The 24,213-nt window shown below is 43.6% G+C and overlaps 1 protein-coding gene across 2 annotated transcripts in view; it reads right to left on the reverse strand.

Moving 5' to 3' along the window:
- ANKH (ANKH inorganic pyrophosphate transport regulator) overlaps positions 1-24,213 on the reverse strand; it is a 152,327-nt gene that overhangs the window by 75,393 nt on the left and 52,721 nt on the right. For both annotated transcript variants that reach the window (XM_007188252.2, XM_007188251.2), the window contains exon 2: positions 62-278. In XM_007188252.2, the coding sequence (XP_007188314.1) occupies positions 62-278 (217 nt within the window). The remainder of the gene's footprint in view (positions 1-61; positions 279-24,213) is intronic.

A 24,213-nucleotide genomic window follows, 5' to 3' on the forward strand; every position in this document is an offset into this window, starting at 1 on the left:
AAATTAAGAGGCAGGAGGAATTAGCCAAGCTAGATCCTTAGAGGACGGCCGACAGCCTTACCTATGAGGGTGTGGAAGACAGCAGCTATTGCGCCAGCCACCACCATGCACAGGACCGCTTTGGTCCTGTCCCGCTTGCTGTTCACAAACACCAGGCCCACATTCTTGAAGTCACTCATGGGCCCCGTGAAGAACTTCATCAAGGAGTAGGCCAGCCCGTAGCTGGCCAGCATCTCCACTGCATCTTCCTTGACAGCAGCAATGCCCCGATTCAAGGCCTGCGGAGGGAAGAAACCCACAAACGGCGTTAGGAACGGCGTCTTGGGGCTTCCCTGGTGGCGCAGTGGTTGAGAATCCGCCTGCCAACGCAGGGGACACGGGTTCGAGCCCTGGTCCGGGAAGATCCCACACGCCGCGGAGCAACTAAGCCCGTGCGCCACAACTGCTGAGCCCGCTCTCTAGAGCCCGCGAGCCACAACTACTGAGCCTGCGCACCTAGAGCCCGTGCTCCGCGACGAGAAGCCACCGTAATGAGAAGCCCACGCACCGCAACGAAGACCCAACACAGCCAAAAATAAATAAATAAGAAACGTCGTCTTATCTCCTACAATTAAACTCAGCAGGTCATGTTTCCATAGGCACTCTAGGCAGCTTATAGGGTAAATCTCACTGCAACTTGATAAAGGTTATTAGTTTTCATTTTCATCCATGTTAGCTTCATTTTGAAATATCTTCTTGTGGGGGAGATAGCTGTCCGCTAGGGTGAAAGTAATTGAAAAAACCCAACATGCATTTTATGTTAATATCAGAAAATAATTCTGAAAAGTTCTGGTTAAAAGGTTAACATGTTAAATTTTATTTGTAGGCTGAACCTACATAATAGCAACAGGCATTCTGGAAATGGGTCAGCCACTTTATATGGAGTAGGTGATGGTTTCTCTTTTCCTTTAAGGAAGGGGTCTGTGTGTGTGTGTGTGTGTGTGTGCGTGTGTGTGTGTGAAATACTAGGTATCTGTTATATATGTATCCTTCACAGCATAAAGTAAGTTCTATCCTATGAAAATAGGTATTGAAGGAAATTATTATACAATCAATGGATGCTATTCACCTGATTCTTACTGTATCTTAACTTGAAATAGATTCCTGATCTTTGTGCAGACAAACAGGAAAAGAAAATCTTTAAACCAAATACACCGTTTTTGAATAATTCTTGCTGGAGAAGATGTGGTCATAGAATATTCTGTTTTAACCATCCTCCATGAGGGACCCTCTGAGGTACTGGTGGCCTTGTCAGGATGGCATTTCCAAACTAACTTTCCCACCTGGTAGACAATAAAGTAGACTGGAGGTAGTGGGAATGGATGTCCAGGAAGAAGAACATTATTTTAAAAATGTCCCCAGAACTTCGCCTCTGTCTTTAGGCACAGGCAACTGGCTGGGTGGGAGAGTCAGCTTTCTGTATAGTAATACACTTTTAATTAGTTAATTTATTTGTATTGAAGTATAGGTGATTTACAGTGTTGTGTTAGTTTCTGGTATACAGCAAAGTAATTCAGTTGTACATATGTGTGTATATATATCTACTTTTTCAGATTCTTTTTCATTATAGGTTATTACAAGGTATTGAATATAGTTCCCTGTGCTATACAGTAGAACCTTGTTGGTTATCTATTTTATATATAGTGGTGTGTATCTGCTAATCCCAAACGCCTTAGTAACCTCTCTTCCCCTGCCTTTCCCCTTTGGTAACCATGTTTGTTTTCTAAGTCTGTGAGTCTGTTTCTGTTTTGTAAGTAAGTTCATTTGTGTTATTTTTTTAGATTCCATATAGAAGTGATATCATACGGTATTTGTCTTTCTCTGTCTTACTTCACTTGGTATGATCATCTCTAGGTCCACCCATGTTGCTGCAAATGGCATTATTTCATTCTTTTTTGTGAAGCCAAGCTAGCTGACACAGGGGTATAAAAGGTCACCTCCCCTGCCTCCCTGTGGGACTGATCACTCTGGTACAATTCACGCTCCAGAGTTCCCTGTGGGATCAGGTAGAAGCTAGTCTCCAGCAGAGACCACATCCTTGTTTAACTTTTCCCCACTGTCCACTGCTTCCCTCTCCCCTTCTCCGGAGAGCGCATACTCAATAAATCACTTGCACAAGAATTTCCCAACGCAGGTTCTGCTTCCAGAATCCCCAGCTCAATACAACTTCTAATTACGTTTCTCTCAGACACAGAGAACAGTGTGTGGTTTGTTCTTTTTCCTTCTCATCCTTCCCCAATCTATGACTGAAAACTGTTTACGTTTTATTGCTAAAATACGTGTTGGAACTTAAATGATAAAATTGTATATTAGCACAAGTTTTAAAACTATATAGGAGAGCCCCTAAATAATGTAGGATTAGTCTTTTTATATGTCTTGTTGGCAAAATTTTATTCTTTGCTAAAAAGACATTAGCTCTGGCTGGGGCATCAACGGCAATGCTTTCTATTTCCACCAGCTGTTCCATGATGGAGTCCTAAACCCAGCGGCACGAGAGAAGAAAGAAGGGCACAGGGAAGAACGGCTCTGTCAGCAGGACTGGGTGTGAAAACTCCACTGAGCTCAGCAATTATGGTAATTTGAGGAAAGAGCACAGGGTTTAGAGCCAGGCAGACTTGACTGGATCCGCTTCTACCACTTAAGTACTGAGTGGCCTTGGCCATGGTACTTATTCTTGATGAAATAATGGATTTTAGATTGTCTATAAGTAGTGTACAGGGCACCACCCATGACTGGCCTAGAAAAGGCACTTGAAAGCAAGGATTTATGTCTATATTGTTTACCGCTGTACACCTACCACCTTGCTACCTTATAAACACTCAAATATTTGTTGGATGAATGAATGAATTAGGTATTTTCTGCCAGGAATTTCAATGTTGATACTAATTTGTATGCACTTTAAGAAAATCACATTTTGATTGTAAGATGAAGATGTTATTACTTGTAAGATTTACTATTGACTTAACATTTTTATTGGCCAAATTAAATGTACATCGTGATGGGAAAACATATCCTGATTTCAAGAAGCATTAAAATGCAAGAAAAAAGAGCTTTAGAATTGAGGAGGTATGCTATATTAATATTATTAGCCTTTTATTATTTCCATTTTCAGTACTTCCCCCAATTTGTTCACTCCCTAATTTTATGATTTTCTTTTGATACCAGAAATATTAAGTTATTACGTAGTTGATCCTTCATTTCATGGAGTTTCTTTCCATACTTTTGGACTCTGTCATTCTTACCCATCTTTAGCTAAGGTAATTTTGTCTAGTTTATAGTTTCATTTGTGCATTTAGCTTTTTACTCCTCCTGGAACTTATGCTGTGAGGTATGGCTTAAAATTAATTTTCTCATAATAGTTGACTTCTTCAACACCAGTTTGAATAAAACACCCATTGCCCACTTATTTGTGATGTTTTCTTATCAGCCGTTAGCTCTTATACTTCCTTCCATCACCTATTGTTTGCTTTACCTGTCTGTCTCAATTTGCTTACCCTGTTTTTCTTCATAGTATGTTCATTACCTGACATTATATTGTCTATTTACTTATTATTTGTCTTCCTGTCTATCTTCTCCATTTGAATGTAAGCTCCAGGGCACAAAGAGAACTTTGTCTGGTTCACACCACATCCCCAGACCTAAACATGATAGGGGATCACATGATAGGTGAACGATAAGGATGAAAGAGTGAAGTGAAATATACACGAACAGGATAAACATTTCCTGTGATGGGTACTGAAGAAATGAAATTAATGAGCTGGGGTTTCCTTGGAGGAGCTTATTCAGATGAACTAGACAAGGTAACCCCTTCAAAGAGGTGATATTTGAGCTGAGAGATGAAGAATGAACAGCTGTATAAAGAGCTGGAGGAAGGCACAGGCCTTCAGGAGGGCTTAGTGTTCTTAAGGAACAGAAAGGCAGCCAGTGAGAGTAGAGGGGAAGAGGTGAACTTGGAAGGGTAGACAATGCTGAGGTCATTCCAGGTCACAGCGAAGAACACGGTGCTTTGTTCTAGCAGTGGGAAGCCATCAGATGGTCCAAGTAGAGGTGGGACAGAGGCTCCTGTTGGCTGCAGGGATGGGCATGGCCTGGAGAGGGACACGCAGAGCAGGAAACCAGGAGTTCTGTGGTAATCCAGGTCAGAGAAGGTGATGGCTTGGACTAGGGGGCGTAGGGAAGACGGAGAGAAGTAGATTGACTTGAGAGCTTTTTGGAGGTAAAATAAATGGACCTGGTGACGGACTATGTGGTGGGTGTGAGGAAAAGGGAGAAATCAAAGCTGACTGTTGACTTTCTTGGCTTGAGTCATTGGTCAAATGGTGTTGCTACTTACTGAGATGAAGGGACTGGGGGAGGGAAGGTTTGGGAGGAAAAGGCAAGACCTCCACGGGGGAGTCCCCTATTGGGTGTGAGACACCCATAGCATTCCAAACATAGAAGTCAGGTAAGATAGTTGACTACGTGAGCCTGGTGTCCAGGGGACATCTCGGCTATGGACATTTGAAGGTCATCAGCATACAGACAGCATTTAAAGGCAGGAGACTAAATGAGATTATCTAGACAGGGTATAGATAGAAGGGAGTCTGAGATTCAGCCCTGTAGCACTCTAGAAAGAAATTTAAACATTAAGTATGTGGTGAGCCTTCCATGTTACCTGGGGGTTATAAGGATGCTGTAGTTCAGCGTCCGTCAGTTAGCTACTACTGTTCTGGCCACGTCACTCACAAGCCCTGCCGCATCTCTAGCCAAGACCAGGAAGAACAGCCACTGTGGCTGGGAAAGAGGAAGAGCTATGGCCTTGAAATTCAGCTAAGAAAGTGTCTGAGATGTCTTTGGAATGAATTAGGCCTGGAGTCACAATTCTGTCCCAAGATTGTTGTAAGAACAGAGGCTCACTGGCTGTTCAGAGGCAAGTGTCTAAACATTCATGGGCTTTCCAGAGTAAAGACACTTTAAATTAGGGCCACATCTATCAAGACTCCAACTACTGTAAATATGAAGCTGACCTTCAACCCCAGCCTGGTTCTGGTCCCAGATGGCATGGCACGGGGGCCTCCTCACACTTCAGACCAGCATTCTCTGTGCTGTGGGTAGTCGTCAGTATGTAATGTCTGACTTCAAAACTTATCTGGCTCCAGAAGGCTTTTCTTGGGTCCTACCTGCCTTAGTAAATCCCAGTGTCTGCCAGGTTCATGGGGTTCTAATGCCTAATTTTTTCCCCCAGAAAGTCAGCAAAACTACAGGATATTAAAAAGTGAAACAAAACAAAACCCAAAACCCAAAAAACCACAGCCTCCAGGGAAATGGCTAACAAATCCCATGTGATCTCCCTGGTATAACTGTCTTAGATCTTTAAACCCTAAAAGGGATCCTGACATTTTAAACTTGGGCTCTAGAGACCAGAAACATCTCTAACTGCCGGCTGAGCGTCTTTAAACCAAGAGTCACCACCCCACCCCAGGCCTGCCAATCATTTCACGCCAGTGTTAACAGCGAGTGTTCCTTAACAGCTGGGCGCTGGGTGGAGTGTTGTACCTCCTCCCCTCCCCCGGCCCCCGGGAGCGGGTCCAGGAGGTGATACCCTGTCCCTGAGAGTAGGTCTGGTGTTCAGGCGGCACAGTTGATCTCCTATCCGGGAGATCTGTGAGGGTCTCTCTGTTCCTCCCCCTCTAGCTACTCTAAACTTCATTAAACTTGTCACCCTCTTGACTCCCCCATCTTCTCCTTCCTCCTGCCTGTCCTTCTTTACTCTACCCTACATTTCATAGTCGTCACCTTAACCTCACCCTTGTCAGTACCCACAACTCACTGTCCGCAAATCTCTGACCTTGGATTCATTTCATTATTTACCTATTCCACTCTTATCTAGATTTGCAGACTTCTACTTGGGCTTTGGGAGCGGCTGGAATCAAATGTACAACACAGGCTGCTGCCACTACACACTCATTGTCTCCATCCTCAACCGGGCTGTTCACTGCTCAGTTATCTGTCCATCTTTCCCACCCCTGCTCTCTGTATTCCTGGGCTGCCTCGTTCCCTCTTTCTCAGCAGATAAACTCACCTCTTACTTCATCTGCAAGATGGAATCCATCAGGTAGAAACTAAATTTCTTGTTGCTTCTCTCCCTAAAACGATCCTCAACAAAACACATCTGCCCCAAACCCTTCTTCACCTCCTCTCTCTTGCTATGATGGAAAGGCCAGTCTGACCAGGGTGAGTCTAGGGCTATCCCCCTGGGTCTCTGCATTTCTGCCTCTCTGACCTTGGCAGGAGCCGCCGTCTTCCTCTCCCGCTTGTCTGATCTTGGCTACTTGACGGGCTCTTTTCCAACCTCATTCTCACGTGCTTAAGTCTCTTCCATGTGAAAAATAAACCTTCTCTTGCCTCCTCTCTTCCTCTTGGTACCGCCCTCTTTCTCACCTCCCTTTCACAGATAACTTCTATAAAGTGTTACCTGTGCTCCTCATTCCCACTTTTGTTCTTCCCATCTACTCCTCAGCCTGTTGGAATAGCAGCTCCCAACGTGCAGGAACCCCGTCTGTAGCCCCAGAACTACAGCTCTAGCACGCTCTGGTCACATGACAGGGAGTCAGCACATAATGCTGTGTTGAGTGCACCGCTGGGTGCTGGCTTCTCCGTCCGTGGGCCTCACACATGCTCTTCCTGCTAAACCAAACGGGCACTTGCTGTCGTCGTCTTTCTGACCCCTGGGCGGATCTACCCTGTTGGCCGCTCCCTCTGTGAAACGCTGTCTCCTCCTTGGCTTCAGTGACGCTGAAGTTTCTAGGCTCTCCTCCAGGCTCTTCTGCTCCAGCTCTTTCTCCGTGATGCCTCCTCTTTCTTTGTCTCAAATCTCGGTGTTCCCAGCGTTCTCCCTGGGGCCCTCGCCTCCTCTCCCTCTCCACTCTGGCTCAGCAATCCCTCCCCCTCCCACAGCTTCAATTACTGCCTGTCTGCTCAGGAGTCTCTGATCCATCTCTCCAGATTTCTCAGGCTTCTCTTAAGCTCCAGACCCACCCATCTCCATCTGAGTGCCCCTGTGGCACCTCACACTGCACATTTCCAAAACTGGGTTCACCATCTACTAGACTACCTGGGTTCCCACAGACCCAGCCTTCCTCTTGGGTTCCCTCTGAATGAATGCATCCCACCCAGAAGCCTGAGGATCTCCCTGGATCCCTCTCAGGCCTCGTACGCACAGATGTCCTGGTCCCAAACATACTCTTTCCCTAGTCACTGTTTTTTGTTTTTTTAAAATAAATTTTATTTATTTATTTTTGGCTGTGTTGGGTCTTTGTTGCTGCGTGCGGGTTTTCTCTAGTTGCAGTGAGCAGGGGCTACTCTTTGTTGAGGTGGACGGGCTTCTCTTGTTGTGGAGGACGGGCTCTAGAGTGCAGGCTCAGTAGTTGTGGTGCATGGGCTTAGTTGCTCCACGGCATGTGGGATCTTCCCAGACCAGGGCTCGAACCCATGTCCCCTGCATTGGCAGGCAGATTCTTAACCACTGTGCCACCAGGGAAGTCCACCTAGTCATTCTTAATCTGTCTAGTTCTCTCCAGCCCCACCACCATGCCTTGGGTCAGGTCACTCGTGGTCTTCTTGTCTCCAAGCCCTCCTTCCCTCCACACTATGGTCAGATCACAAAAACCCAAATTCCTACAAGGGTATCCGAGGTGCTTCAGGGCTGCATCCTGTTCACAGACCGTGGGCCCCGTAGATGTTGCTCTAAGTGTCTGTGACAGTGTCCGGCACATGGGTAGATGGCATCCAACAAGTATTTGTGCAATGAGTGACCACTCACAAAGGCCACTCACGATCTGACCTTGCTTGTCTGTCTGGTCTCTACACTTGCCCTTGCACTATGTTTTATGAGGCTTAAACTGTTTGTAGTTTTCTAGATACGCCATGCTCCCTTTCGGCTAAAGGTCTCTGCTCAAGCTCTTTTCTCTACATAGAATTGCCTCTACCCCTGTCCCCACTCCCACTCACCTGATAAACTCATAATCAGTTCAGTTCCCAGGAATCACATTTCTGCGAAGCTGTCCCCTAGGCCTAGTCTCCTCTGTGCTCCCTGGCACCTTATACCCCGGGTCCCAATGCTGCACTCATTGGGCTGTACTGTGGTTGCCTGGTTACCAGACTGCCCTTCTTGCCAGATTACTTTGAGGCAGGGTTTGGGCTTATTTGTCACCAGCTTTCCTACATCGACTCAGCACAATGCCTGACACATAGTTAAAATTCAATATGTGAATGAAGAAATGTGTTAACTAACATCCAGCTGATATATCTGGACCTTCATAAAAATCTTCCAGCTGCAGGTTTGGATTTTCTGGGTAAATAAACCCATTTTTGGTAGAATCTACATATTTAAAATGTGCAAAGAGATGGCAGTAGCACTATACACCTTCCTGTACCTCTGATATTTTCTCATGAGATAGACAGGGATATCCACTGCTATTTCTACTAAGTCACATGGGCACCCAGTAAGAACTGGGTAAAGGTGATTCCTTAACTGCAGACACACTGACATAGACAGGATGCAACAGGGGGACGCATGATTAGCCTCTTAAGTATAAAGCTTAAGCAAAGATTTTTTTCCGACTTTTTTTTTTCTACGTCCTTTGGATGTCAACTGGCATATAGGACAAGCTGTTCCCCTATGAAGTCAAATCCTATAACAGAAGTCAGCTGCCATGAAAAGAAAATCAGAAGTTTAGATTCAAAGGAGAACCTTCTCGGAGAAGCTGAGAGAACCCTGCTAAGAGCTAAGTGTGCCCTGACAGGTAACCAGGGTGATAATCTCCAAATTTGAAAGGATGGGTGCCTGTAAGGGCAACAAGGCTTGGAGAGAGACGGTCACACAGTTCAGGAAGTGCCCAGGGCAGTTGGACTCGGATCCTGTAACTGACATTCATGGTCATACGGTAGAAAAATGATCACACTGCTCATATAGAAATGGCTCTTCAAATTCTTCCACAAAAAGGTGCTGAGTGGACACAAATGAACATATCTACGAAACAGAAACAGACTCATAGACGTAGAGAACAGACTTGTGGTTGCCAAGGGGGAGGGGGCATGGGGGAGGGATGGACTGAGTTTGGGATTAACAGATGCAAACTATTACACACAGAATGGATAAGCAACAAGGTCCTACTGTGTAGCACAGGGAACTATATTCAATATCCTGAGATAAACCATAATGGAAAAGAAAATAAAAAAGAATGTACATATGTGTATAACTGATTCATTTTGCTGTACAGCAGAAATTAACACAGCATTGTAAATCAACTATACTTCAATTAAAAAAAACCATATTGCTGTCAGAAAAAGGTGTTGAGTTGGAAACTGGTATTGTTCCCTAAAATAGCAGTGAGATTATTATATGAAAGGCTGAAAGTCCCCTTATTTTAGTTTTAGTAAGATGAATACTTCCTTCACTTGCCTCATCCTGGATGAGAAAAACCAATGGGACACAGGGCTGGGTAATCTTCTGTCTTTAATAAAAGACCACTCCTCTGTCTACAGCTTCAACGCTCCCGTTACACCTTCTATGACATGAAGCAAACTCAACCATTACTGTGGCAAAAGAATACAGTTTAAAAATCTTTCTCAAACCCAAGGTCCTCAGAAAATTTGCATTTGTGGAAGGGTGGAAAATTCAGAAGTACACGTGGAGGCAAAGCTGCCTGTGGGAACAGTGTCTTCCAATGACATAGATAATCAGCAACCTTTGGATTTCAATCCCCTCAAAGAGTCTGGGTTCCTATAATTTTCCACTGTTATTGTTCTGTTCGTCTGTATTTTAAAAAGTGGTTTGGGTTAAATTAGATCATTTGTCTTCCCGGTAGTTTTCTAGCCATGTTTTATTTTCTCAAGGATCTGTACCCCTCTAAAGGAGACACCTCGCTCTGTCTAGCTGGAGCTCTGGCCAAGAACTTGACACCCACACATGAGGTTGTGGTTTACAGGGAGTGGCAGTAAAATGAAGCCTGGTCTCTTTGGTCGTCAGAGTCATTGCGCTGTGCAGTGCTATCCATATTTAGTGCTTCCTGGAAACTCAGAGACAACACAAGGCAAGTCCAAAATATACCACTGGTTTTCTCTGTCACTTCTCACACCTCGACAGGAGTTTCTACACAGAACAAACAACCAAACAGGTACCACATTTGGCTAACTCAGTTTTCTCCTGTTGGTTTCTTTCATACTTCAGGGAAAACAAAAAGCATTTTACGCCTGATGTATTAATCTAGAAATGTGTTAGTTCGTTCAAGGATATATTTTAGTGTCATAGGACACTCCTCAGATCCTCTTGACCTTTCATTTAAACATGAAGCTTATATACCTAAATTTAACTGTAATTCAAGACGGTAGGAGGCTTGACAAGGAAGAAATATTACTATGAAAATTCCAGTGTACTTTAAAAAAACCAAAGATTCCCATGTCATTTAAGATTCCTTACTTATTTCTCACCTCACCTTGATCTCACATCTTTACTGTTGTGAAAATTTCCATTTCCAACTAATTTTTTAATACTTATAAGGTTATATGGTCCCCAAATGATGCTATCTCTTGGTTAGTATCTTAAGACTATGTCTATTCCACTGTAGAACCAAGTTTAAAATGCTTCTTTATTAACAAAACAAAACTAAACTAAACAGCTCACACAACAACTCCATAAACAACAGTCTGGAATAGATTGACTCTGGGATCGGGGGAGTCTTTTTACTAACTTTCTATGCTTTCTCTCTGCCTACATACTTACGCACCCTGCTTACGTACATACTCTCTCCATGATTAGGAGTAGATTCTTTTTCTTGATTTCTCTAGCACCTTAAATTTGGCTGTAGATCTCTGAGCAAGCAGCTCCGAGGCTCTTTTCCTTTTTCTGACTCAACTGCAACATTCTGAAATGTCATCTATGAACTTCTACTGACATTTACAAATGCATTTATTCTAAGAGAAGAAGAAGCGAATGCCTATTTGCATTTGGAGCTTATGAAACCCAATGACCACCATAATAATGACGATGAAACTATCCCGGCTAACATTTCCGGAGTGCTTGCTCTCTGACGGACACTGTTCTGAGATCTTTACATCTCCCGACCACTCTGTGAGGGATGTACTATTATTTCCCAGCTTACTGGTGAGAACACTGGTACACGGAGAGGCTAAGCCACTTGTCCAGGGCGACACAGAGCTGGGAGAAGAATCCAGAACATCTTGACCTCTGGGCTTAAGATCCTAACCATCACTCTATTATCCTGAACCAAGCCCTCCTTCCACTTTGAATTAGATATCACAGTTGGGGCCAAATGCTTACTTTAAACAGAGAGGATTAGCTGAGCAGAACAAAGAGAACTTTTGGATAAAGATGGATTTTTATGGAAAATTCCAAAGACCCTGAAGCAAAGATTATTTTTTAAACTATAATGTGTAGCAAGCACTACAAGCGTAAATGTGGAGAATGAACGGAGTGAGGCTGAAGTCATCAAGTATCTGAACCATGCCAAGAAAATGAGGATAAAGGAAATCAGGTCACTAATGCTCTGGCATCAGCACCACACAGCATGGCGAAGGGTACAGACGAAACCTGGGAACACAGCACCACGTGGGCTGTCTTCCCAAGCTCATGCACCAGTTCCCCATCACTAGGGTGGTAGAAATGCTAAGAGGCTCTCCACGGTGGCCTTCTGGAGACGTGGACAAGAAGGTTTATGAGCTTCTTTTCTACATGGGATGATGCACCATCCCAGTATCTTTAACTTGTGCAAAATTTTTACTTGCTTCTCAACTGTGGGATTCATTTATTCCTGCTTGGGGTTCAGCTATGACTCACTGCTGGTATTTATATAACCGGGCACATGTCAAGTTTTGTGAAAGATTTCTAAGGGCCTGGGCGTTTTGATCTGATTGTTTTTAGGAGGCTAGTGAGAGTCAAAATTAGTCATTAAACAGGTTAGTCCATCCAGCCCATGGATGTTCCAAACCAGTGTTGCACACACACGCACACACATGCACAGACATGTACACATGCTGAGAGAGGAATCCCGACAAAATTCAAATGGATCATATTCAATGTGACAAAGCTGTCCTCAGTGGTTGCTTTGCTGTGTGCAAGTAGGTTTGTCATGACCTCCCCATGACCCCAGTGCTATTACTGGTCTAAATTACTGATCCGACTTATGAGATTCTAGGTAAAGTAAAATCATCTCACTGAATAAACTGTTCAGAACACAAAACAAGAAAGGACAAAGAATGTCACTGTAGCACAAGCAAATCGGGAAAGTCCAATGGTGTCAACAGCGGTAGGAAGGATTTAAGAATTATATATCCTGAACTTACTTTGTCTTTACAACTATAACCATGCTATGTGCCAAATATTTTTCACCAAGAAAAGTGATATGATCACTTCAAGCACTGAAGTGCTTTGAAAATTTCTAGAGTAAAGAGAGAATGAATACATTTTTGTCACTTACTATTTCATGTATATAATAATGAGCCAGTAAACACACATGCTGAACTTCATTCTGTAAATCCAGATTTACTGTAATTCAGATTTTGGATCTCTGAAAATCAGAGTAGCCTGAAGCGCTGTCTTGCTCCAGCCCTTTGGCCTACACAAACGAGGGGGTGAAGGTGACCCAGTGAAAGGAGACATCTGCGCCCCTGTCCACTTGGCCCCTGGAGCCCCAAAGGATACTGCAGCCATAGAAGCATATTTGTTGAGGGTGTAAATAATTCATTCAAGAAATTTGATTTATGGATCACATGAAGGATACCAACCTCTTACATATGCAGTACGGCAGAGTCTTGAATGTACCTTCACACGTTATCTTATTGGCTGTATCTAACAATGCTACAACAACAGGGTAGGTACTGAAAATTCCCGTTTTGTAAAAAAGGAAACAAGGTTCAAAGAGATTCCGTGACTTGCCCAAGGTTTTTGGTTAATATATGGTGTAGCCCAAACCAGAAGCCTGGGAGACCGTTAGGCTGGTGCTCTTCCCTCCTTCAACACTAGACTGAAGACGGTGGGTGGAGGGGTGGCGTTGGGATTGACATCCCCCAACTGTCAACAAGGCAGGGGGAGGGGCGTGCATGTCCTAACACAGAAATGTCCTTACCCATCCAGACGGTTATTATTAGAGATAATCATTACTAAAGGAAATTGTTACTTTTACCTGATGGCAATGGAGTTTGGGGAATTGGAGAGCCCTTATAAGAAAGGTAGGTTAGGCTGGGTTAAAACTTCCTTGAGGTCTTTCCCTTTGAAAGGAGTCAAGGGCAGGCTCCTGGCTTTGAGTGACGCTGCCGTTGGTGGCAGAGCGTGGCCTGGTCAGCGTCGACCCTGCAGTCTGGGCAAAGAGGTCCTACAGGATGAGCAGTGGGGAATGCTCCTTGGACCCAAGCTTCCCGTGAGCACCTGAGAAGGGTGTCTGTTAAAGTAGTACAGCTCCATTCAAGGCCCCAGTGATTCCAAACGGTAAGGTGGTGTCCCGGCTGACAGTGGGACAGGAGCTTGGGCACAACCTGGGTCTAGACAGGCCTACTGGTCACACTCAGGGCTCCTTCTGTGCCTCCAGGATAGAGTCGACAGCTAATGTATCTCTCCTGGTACAAACTAAGAACGCACAGTGAAGCTTCCCCCAAATACCCACCGCCCACATGGGGTCATTGAAGCCTTTTCAAGTCCTGTGACATTTCCACAGACTCGAGACCCCACAGGAAAAAGGACTGATACGTAGTACCAGCCCTAAGTCTTACCAGTTGACATTGACATTATTTTAAAGCATCATTTAAGAAAATATTAATATAAATGGGTAGGAGGGGCACGACCTAGTAAAACTCCTTATCGTATGTTTGTTATTTAAGAGGAATGTGTTGAGGAAACAAAGAAAAGCCAACTTTTCTTTGTTTCTGATGGCACAGTCTGTCTTATTAGACTAATAAACTGCCTCACTCCCATTATAAAAGAGAGATAACTGCACAATTCTTGGGAATAAATTCAACAAGGAGTATGGTTCTTAAATAAAGAAAACCATAGAATTTTCTTGAAGTTCGTAAGATGGAAAGAAAAAGGCAAGCTATGTTCCTTGAGGAGAAGACAGTGTTATGAATATAACAGAGATCTTTCTGAATTCACCTGTAAGCTTAATGGAGCTTCAGTAAAAATTCCAGCAACGTGGGTGTTCATTTGCACCTGGGTAAAATGATTTTCAACTTTGTATGAGAGGCTAACCAAGAAACTATGATAAAGAAGTCTAGTGAAGGGGAGCTTCGTTCACCGGGTACTGAAGTCCCCAAGAACAGGCGACTCACAGAAGGAAAAGTACCAATGAAACGTACACACCTGAAAAGATGCCCTACTCTGAGAGTAAAGCAGTTAGGGAAGTAAAAATGGAAACAAGACTGCCATCAGATTAAACACGAAAACGACGGATAAAATCCAGGGCTGGTGAAGATACGGCAGAAAAGGAAATTTCATACAGTATTGGCTGGAGTGTAAACGGTTATAGTCTTGTGGCAAAGGAATATGTCAAAAAGTATTAAAATTTAAAGTGTACCAACTCCTTGATCCAGCAATGCCCCTTTAGTATCTATCCAAACAAAATAAAGCCCTAAAACGTGATGCCACCCATACAAAGGCATTCATTAAAGCATTCTTTGAAATGGCAGACAGTTGACAACAATCTGTCTGCCAATATGGGAAAGGCTGAGTAATTATGGTTATTATTTGGTGCATGCACGGTCCATGCACATAGGGGCATGCTGACTAGCAATCACAGCGCATGAGGTGCAACTAAACGTATCCAACTAGAAAGAAGCCCGTGATACAGTGCTAAGTAGAAGAAGGTTGCACCATAAGCAATACAGTATATTCTCACTCCATTAAAAAAATAAAAAAGACACTCAAAATGTGTAAGTATATGGGTATGAGCAGAGAGAAGGTTGGAGAGTGACATATACCACACTCTTAATACTGGTTATTTTAGGAGAGGTGGGATGAAGGGGGGCAGGAAGAGGAAAATTAGCAACTTTACACTCATATCTGTATGGTTTTACTTATGACAAAGAACACGTTACTTTCATAGTTTAAAACAACAACAAAAAAAGAATACACACAAAAGAGATGAAATGTCTACTCTTAGGGGCAAAGCCAGAGGACCGCCCCACAAAGCAAAGGGTGATAGGTTATTGGCGTGCTTTTTGTGGATAGGTTATTGGCGTGCTTTTTGTGATCACCTGGCATGACGCCTCTTAGAAAGAATCCTCCATTCACCTCTCTTGAAAAACGTCCTGATTTCCGACAGTTTAAACACAAGGCTGAATTCTAGAAGCCGTGTGCTGTCCAAAAGACAGTTGCAAGTCTCCAAAATCGAGACCTCTGAGCATGAGACAAGAGGAACCTTCTCTTGTTTAACTCACCCTCCTGCTGCTACTTGTTTAAGCCCTTTGTTACCTACTTCTGCCTTTTGTGACTTTAACACCTAAGTCATGACATACTTATGAATAAGTAACATAACAATTATAACACAGTCTGACTGTAGCAGAAGGGCATTTAATCCAGTCTTCAGGGGCAGAGAAGGCTTCTTGGAGTTCTGTGAACTTAATGGGACAATCAGTGCTCACCTTGGGAAGACTCCAACCTCTGAATTTCCTTGCTGTGCTAGCTCTTAATCCTAGCTGAAATGCCAGCATCTGCCCATCCTCTGAGCTCGAGGTTAAGCCTTTCTTTCCCCAGGAACCCCTCTCTAACCAGTTTCAGCCACATGATCGCTCCTGTCATGGGAATTATTGTCATCATTTCTTCATTCATGGAACCATTTCATTCATTCACATATACTTAATGAGTATAGAACATCTGCCTGGAACTGTGCCCTTTATTGACCAATAAACATGACACGATGGTCAGACTGTTAACCTTTTATGGCCACCATGTCACGCACACTGATCAACAAAGAGCACAGGGCCAGGCAAATATGCTGTACTCATTAAGTGTATTTGAATATTTCTTTATATTCACCACAAACCTTAGAATTAAGGGCTTGTATGAATCGTTAATTAGTGAAAGACTGTCCTGAGGATTAGGGCAGTTTTGTATGACAAGGAGGAGGACAGACTCAAGGAGCTGAAGATGGAAAAAGCAGTGGGGAGGAGAGGGACAATATAAAGGCTGAGAGAGTACACATAGAAGGATTATTGCCGCAACCAGTGCTAAGACACAAACACAGCAGTCCAGCTGTAAAAGCAGTACAGATAGGGTGATAAGTCTAATTGCTCAGAATGAGTGGAAAAGGGAACTTTACAACACAGGTGTATGGAATGAGCCCTACATAGCCGTGCAAAAGGAAATGTGTAAAAAAGGGCTACTCTTTGGGTATAACTACATCTAAACTCATTTGGCATTACATATAACAGCATTTATAGAAGAATTTAAGAATCGTTCCAACCTCAATGTTAGAATTGTTTTACCCAGTCTCACTCTGGAGCTTCCTTGTGGCTTAAACGCATGTTTTTGAAACCAACTTTAATATATCCCCACTCTACATTTAGGTCCACTTCAATTACTCTAAACTCGTGTGGCCCAGAGTGTTGGTGACAAAAACGCTAAGCTCCTTTGCTAGAAATTCTTTGAAGTGCTCAGCATTTTGGCTTGATAACCTCTCCTTAACACTTAGGAATAAAGCAAAGTAAACTTTTCTTCCTATTTCACTGAGAGTAAAAGGGAATTTCCCAAGGCTGTCTCTTAAGTTTCTAAATGGTAAAGTGAAGATTTTTTTTAATGGCAAATTAAGGATAAAACCAATGGTAATTCTGGATTTTGAGTAGTAAATAGGTTTTCTCATTTCATAAAATAACTCTGACAGTATATCTGAATCTGTTCTAAAGAAAGCTTTATAATCCCTTTCAGTTGCTCAATATAGAATATGATGCTTCCTCACAAGTTAAAATGCGTTAAGATTTCTCCCTTGGTGTTACTAAAAGACCATTTCTACAGAATGAAAGCAAGCTCTTTCTCTATACTTACTTCTATGTGAAGATGAAAGGACACTAAATAGATAAAATATGACATAAACTATTATATCACCTCATTTCTAATGCACATATGAAAGTAAGACTAGTCCCATAGGACCATACCACATGTTTTCTTGGCTGATGCAAAAATTGAAGAATTTAAAGAGAAAAACAGTGATCAGGGAAAAACAGGAAGTTCCAACTTTGAAAAACACTCAATCCACCTTCTCTGCAAACCACAAAAAGATTAGGCAAACCAAGTATTTGTTGACATTGGCTGTACATTTTGAAAGGGAATAGAACCTTAAAATATACCTGGAATGAGACTCAAATCCCATTTTCACTGGTTCTCTTTCTTTCTTTTTGGAAAATGTATTTTAAAGGAACTGCTAGGTAGAAATCTAAACTTACATATTCATCCCTGTAGAGATTAACAGCTTTGTATAAAGCTCTGACTGTTTTCAAGTGCTCTCCTAAGTGTGTATAGGTGTCTGTGCTGGCCATCTTCTCATGAGTTTGTCACAGCTCATTTAATCCTTCTGAAAACCCAGCAAGGTAGGGAGTCTTAGTTCTTGTGAGAGATGGAGGGGCTGACACTCATAGGGAAAAATAATTTACCTGAAGTCAGAAAGCTATTAGTGGCAGAATTGGGACTTTGGCCTCTAAATCCAGCAGAGTAAGCTGGGGAGCATGTGGCCCGTCAGGTCAGATCTGAGTTGCCCCCATACTAGCTGTGTTCTCTCGGGCACACGACTTTACTTCTCTGAGATGCAGTATGCTTAGGAAAATAGGAACGCTCGCCCACTCTGGTCTCCTGTAGGACAGATTTTAGGATTAACTGAGATTATGTCCATGAAAGTGCTTACTACCAAAGGAGGCTAATCACCAACCCTTTTCTCCCTCCCCCAAATAAGAATTCCGGAGACACGATGGTTTGGACGTCTGTTCTGACCTAAGCCAGAGCACATCAGGGATCTCCAAGGTCCCCATGGGATCTCAGGATGGAATTTTGGTTCAGGGTAGATTGAAAATTACTCCTGAAGACCTGTGGCAGGTCTAAATATCTTCTGGAATTTACTTGCTTTTTAGAGTAGCCACAGCCTGTGGAGAGATTCAGGCCAAAATTTCCATCCTGAGATACTGGGTCGCACACATATGGCCCTCAGCGTGGTCACAGGGGGTTGGTGCAGGACCCTATTTCTGGGTGATGGATGAGTTTAGCCCTCCAGCAGTGACCGCATTGACTCAAAACTGCCTGAAATTTAAAGCTCCCTTGTCAGTGGGGAGGAGAGGGGCAGCAAGAAGATAACAGTGATAGGTGCTTTGTGATTTTCATCAAAATCGCAAAGATAAATGAAGGAATTCCCGAAGCACCTTCTACACCAAGTCCCTGCGCTGCCAGACAGGTTCCTCCAGCTTTAATAACCCCTTCCTGCCTCTTTTTTTTTTTTTTTTTAATAAACTTGGTTCCCTTGCTTAAAAGATGAGTGGAAATTGGTTTTGAATAAATTCAGACATGCAGTCAAAATGAGTAGTAGCTAAGCAAAACCAAGCAGACTTCTCATTACTCAAAATATATCCTCATTAATCTGACGGCTTTAGAAGGAAATGTGCACACTGTGTGTCATGCAGTACTGGTTTTTACATGTTCAAAAGCAGCTTTCAGTGATAGCTCATTAAATCAAACATATACACAGGTATCTACCTCGGGGCCCTCCCAGCTCTTACTCTCCACCCAGGAAATCTCGGCCGCGCAGGTGCCACATGGACCTGGCCTGTCTGGCAATCACTTGATTAGGAAGACTGGTTCAGTAGCTATTAGGTGTCCAGTGCCACGGAGCATACAAAAGAGATGAAGATGAGGTCCCTGCCTTCAAAGAGGCTACAGTGAGAATGTGGAACCAGGAAAGCGTGATTAAAATGCTCCGTGGTGGTAAGATAAGGACCAGCAGTGAGACAACTGGAACAGCGACAGCCACTGTGTGCCCAAGAAGACCTGAACGGTCCTGGGCTGGCTGGGAGGAATGGGGTACGGCTCTAGTTGGGGGATGGGAGTGATGGAGTACAGCCTCCTCTGGGCTCTAGGAGAAGAGGCTGGGCCTGGGGGAGAGGAGGGATGTGAGGTCAGGTGGGGTCAGGGGACCCCAGGCAGGGGAGTTTAGATTGGACGTGACTGGCCACAGGAAAGACCGAAAGCTTGTGAGTGTAGAGTTTAGAAGACTGATCTGGTAGGAGTGTGTGTAAGGGACTAGAATGGGAAGGAAACAGCCAGAAAACCACCTCTTATCGCAATACCATGAGGAACAGGTGTTCAGTCCAGGACCCACGGCGCTGCTAGTAGAAGAGGACGGGGGCCACCATTTATTTTGATGCAAGAAGTAAGATCTGCTTCTCATCTGCCTTGAGCAACCCCCTCCCGAGTCAGTCTCCCTGAGGGCAGGACCTTATCTAGGTTGTCAGTCAACACTGGTGAAAGGAAAGAATGATGTCAGGGTTTCTAGCTGAGGTACAGCAGGGGTGCCACTGCCTGAAGCTGGGTGCCAGAGAACGCAAGCTGAAAACACTACCTGGGACTGTCCATCCTCCAAGTTATGTAAAAAAATAAATAAATAAATAAAACAATACTTAGCTACAACAGAGCCTTAAAAAAAGAGAGGCAGACATTCTTACCAAGTTTAAAGAGGGATATAATCTTTAGGGAGGGATGTTTGACCAGAGCCAGGCTCCCTTGACCTTGACATCTAAGGATCTTGGACTTGAAAAATGCCCACAGGGATACTGTGAGTTGCTGCAGCCTCAGCTGATTCCACACTGTGTGCAGTGACAGCTCACGGGACCCTGTTTATCTCTGGACCACGCATGGCCACAGACCTCACCCTAAGTGCCCCCGCCCCTCGTATCTTTGCTCACAGGAATTTCCCACAACCCCGAGGGGTTGTGTCCATGCAGCGCGCGCAGCCTGGCAAGGCCTGCAGGGATCGGGGCCAGTGAGATCCCCTGACATCCAGCAGCACAGTTTGCTGGAAGGTACCCAGGCTAAGTGGTCTGAGATGCACGGGGCATGAAGAGGCAGAATACACAGGCCAAGGGCCAGGCAGCCAGAAGCAGGAGATCTACAGGGCCCCGGAACACAGAGTAAGACGGCAGGACGGGTGACAGGCAAGAAGGGACCCCGGTGCTGCTCAGCTTTACTGCCTCTGCTCCTCACTTGAGAAACCCTATCCCAAGTGAGTTTGCCGCGGACGTTTGCAGGGGACACCTAGTGGCCTAGCTAGCTAGGTGGCCTCAGGAAGGGCAGCAAGCAAGGTCCTGGCAGGAGCCGTTCCCTGCCCCGTTCGCTCTCTCCTGGGGCAGTAAGTCCTCTCCCTCTTCGTTTGCCATCACTGATTTTCTTTTTTGGTGACCACTGAGCGATGAATGGGGTGACTGCCTACGGGGGGAAAATGCGTTTCTCTAAGTGTTAGAAGTCGTGCTAACCAAGGATGCATTCGAGTCTGCAAAGTAAATGTGTTTGCTAAGCTAACGCTTATCTGATGGCAAACCTCTGTTGGGATAAACAGAAATATCACCGGGATCTGTTGACACTGGTGAGAACGAAATCCCGTGGGCTGCAGACGGAGTCCACGCAGCTGCTCTACTCTCTCAAGCGAAGGGTAACACGGTGTGTGCACCCTGGGAGGTCCTCACAGTTTCAGACAGGGAAGCATCGTCGGGAAGTGTGCTGGGAACACCAGCTGTCCTGGGGCAGGAGAACCCCTTTTCAAAGGACACTTATTTTAGCCACAGTGGAGGCCTGGAAAAAGCTGAATTACTCAAGCTGGAAGTGCAACGTGCAGCTTCCTGTGTGCCCAGCCCGGCCTCTGCATCTATGGCGAAGCCAAGAAAGGAGGAAGAGGGGCTGCAGAAAAAAGCCCTGACCGTGACCTGAAGGCAGCTGGTGCAGCACCGGAGTTTTGGGGATGTTCCAATGAAATCCCCCTTTTCTCTCTCCTTTCTTCATTGTCACCCTAATTTGTTAATAGTTCTCCTTCCGCAGAAAATCCTTTTGCTTGCTGTTAGACCAGTTTAAAGATAAATCTTCTCAGGTTTACTAACTGCTGTAATTTGTAAATGTGCTGTGGTTAAAAGCTGAACCCACAGACAGATCACTTCTTAAGGCACTGCTGAATTCTTCCCATGGAGGTGATGAACCTAATATGCAAATTACAGCTTGAGATAAATCATACAGTAAGCCTGCTTTTTAACAGACATGGCCTTAAGATCTGTACACCAAGGTTTGGAACGGACCGGTCTTCTTTTCTTGGAATTGGATTGAGGTTGCATTTAGCACTACCTTGTCCTAAAACTTCGAAGAAACCCATATTGCGTTCGCTTCGGCACCAGGTGAGGCAATGGAAATAGAATTCCTTTTGTGCTTTGGGAGGTATGCTTTTGTGTTCCCCTTTGCTGTGCTGTACGTTTCCAGAGGTCATGGAACTAGAAGGCACAGAAACAGTGTGTACTCTCTGCTACTTGACTGAGCGACAGCAAATGCCTGGACCCAGGTGTGGTCCAAAGCTTATCCACCACCACCTCACTCATCACACACTGCTGCAAACAGCTGCTCTTTTCTGAAGCTGGATTTTTCATGTTCCTGCACAGAAACATTTACCATTTTCTCTATGGCATGCTACTGGCCGCACAGAATTTGGTCACTGATTTGGAGCCCCTATCACCAAATATCAAAATCAAGCAAGAAGAGGGTGGAAACAATCGACCTTCTAGGATAGTAAAATCCAATCATGACCTACTAAGCATCGTTGTTTGCTATTTGAACAGGCAGCATTTTTTTGCACTTGAAAAAAAAAAAAAAGATGCAGCTTTTCTTCTAAACTAGACAATTCCCTTAACAATACTTTGTGGTTCTTAAGCTCACTTTAAGTGAAAATAAGCCCAAAATCATGTGAAATTGACTAATGAGATAGGAAAAAATGAAGAAGGAAAATGCTGGATTCTTTAAGCAAACCCTCACCCTTTTCAAATGAGAACTTAATAAGACATAGTGCAAAAGCAGGTTGTAGCCCAAAATATATAAAAGCAAATATCCTGAGATGAGCCCAGAGACTGTGAGTCTGGTTAATTATTCCTCTTGCAATGTAACACCTTATTAGTGTTCTGTTCCTTGGAACCTGGTAGAGTTAAAATTATATTGCACACATTTTCCTTTCGGGTTGTCAGAGTGAATCGCGGCTGAAAAAATTCTTTTTCATGTGATATTTTTTACCAAGGAATTTGTATCTGTGCCTTTTGAGTATAATTTGATGTATATATTTTAGAAGGTTTAACAGAATCACTGGACTAAAATGTTTCTTTTTACCAGGCTGTTTCATTTACCTCTTCACTTTACATAGGACCCTATTAGATGCCTCTAAGTCTTTGAATTCTCCTGAAAACAAATTGCACTATTTCCACTCTGTCCCTAACGCCTAACCTGGTGATTATCAACATCACTCTGAAATAGTCTAGGTTTTGAAAGCTGGTGTTTCTGAAAGTATGTTCCGGGAACAGTTTCCTGCATGTTAATAAGTGCTGTATATAAAAAAAGGACAAGGGGGAGAGGGGAGAGATAAACTGGGAGGTTGGGATTGACATATACACACTACTATATATAAAATAGATAACTAGTAAGGACCTACTGTATAGCACAGGGAACTCTATTCAATACTCTGTAATGGGAAAAGAATCTAAAAAAGACGGGATATATGTGTACGTATGACTGATTCACCTTGCTGTACACCTGAAACTAACACAACATTATAAATCAACTACATGCCAATAAAAATTTTTTAAAAAGGCTAGGAGATAAGCAATAAATAAATAAATAAATAAATAAAAATATTTTTAAAAGCACAGGGCAGGCAAATAACTTTAGGATACAAAGTTAAACATCTTTTTTTTTTTTTTTTGAAGAACATCTCAAAGCCTTTATATGCCAATGTGTGTCATAAACCTCTCAGGGGACAATGGTATTAGAGAGTTTCCCAAATGCTTTTGCTTACAGAATCCCAGTTTTGAGGCACATGTCACACTGCTGACTTTTCTAAATAAGATATGGTCTTGCTAGGTGTGCACACACAGCTGAGGAAATGGATACAGAGGAGAGGATATTTTTTGAACAGGAGAATAATGACGAGTTATCAGTGCCCACTGATGGCTCAAACAGGGTGATACTGTTAGGAGCTGCAGGCTCGTTAGGATCCAGTTCCTGCTCTGGGACATGTGTCTTTGGGATCTTGAAGAAGTCACTGGGTCACTTGGCATGATTTGGATGGCCTCTAAGTTTCTCTGATTGTGTGATTCTCAATATATTTATATGACAGCTGGAGGTTATCAAGGACTCTTCTGAAAGTTAGTTTAGCCTTTCTTGCTCTAGGAATTTATTCTGAGGTATCTAGTTTGCATGGAATCTGCCTCATCATTCTTAATTACCTTTTAGGTATCTATAGACCTAATCTATACACTTCTTTTCTGTACTAGCTAGTAACTCACATTGATTAGTTGACATATGTTATCAAGGCTGGATGTATAGCAACTTTGTAGATGGTTCCATCCACTGCAAAAATATTCACCTTGCCTTCCCACACGAAGTTAAGACAACACTGTCACCAGGTAGCACATGATGCTAGCTGTTTACCCAGGGCTCCCAATCTAACCAGGTGTCAGTCAATAGGTAGTTTTGACAATCTTCCAGCTCCAGCGGTCTGTGCTTTTTAAGTATTTTATTAGCACCTGAGCTAGATGTTTTGAGAAGACACATATAAAATTAATAGGTAATTTCTGACTCGTTCACAATCTAGGTGGAGAGATAAGATAAACTTATAAAACTTATACAAGTAGACATATAGTTATATGCAGCGTGGGTGCAATTTTGTAACCATAATTTTCAATTCTTCCACACTTTTGCCATCTCAATACATTTGTGTCAAAAACGCTAAAGGAACAAGCTGCCTAATTCAATAGTTGTTGAATAAAATAAAACCATCGGTTAAAGAGAATTATCCCCATGTAGCACCTCTCCCCTCTCACTACCTGTCCCCGGCCCCCCCCCCAAAAACAACAGAACTCTAAACATCCCGTCATAAAATATATTTGGGAGGGGAGGAACAATCTATGTAAGCC

Source organism: Balaenoptera acutorostrata, chromosome 2 (genome assembly GCF_949987535.1).
Source record: "Balaenoptera acutorostrata chromosome 2, mBalAcu1.1, whole genome shotgun sequence".
NCBI lineage: Eukaryota > Metazoa > Chordata > Mammalia > Artiodactyla > Balaenopteridae > Balaenoptera > Balaenoptera acutorostrata.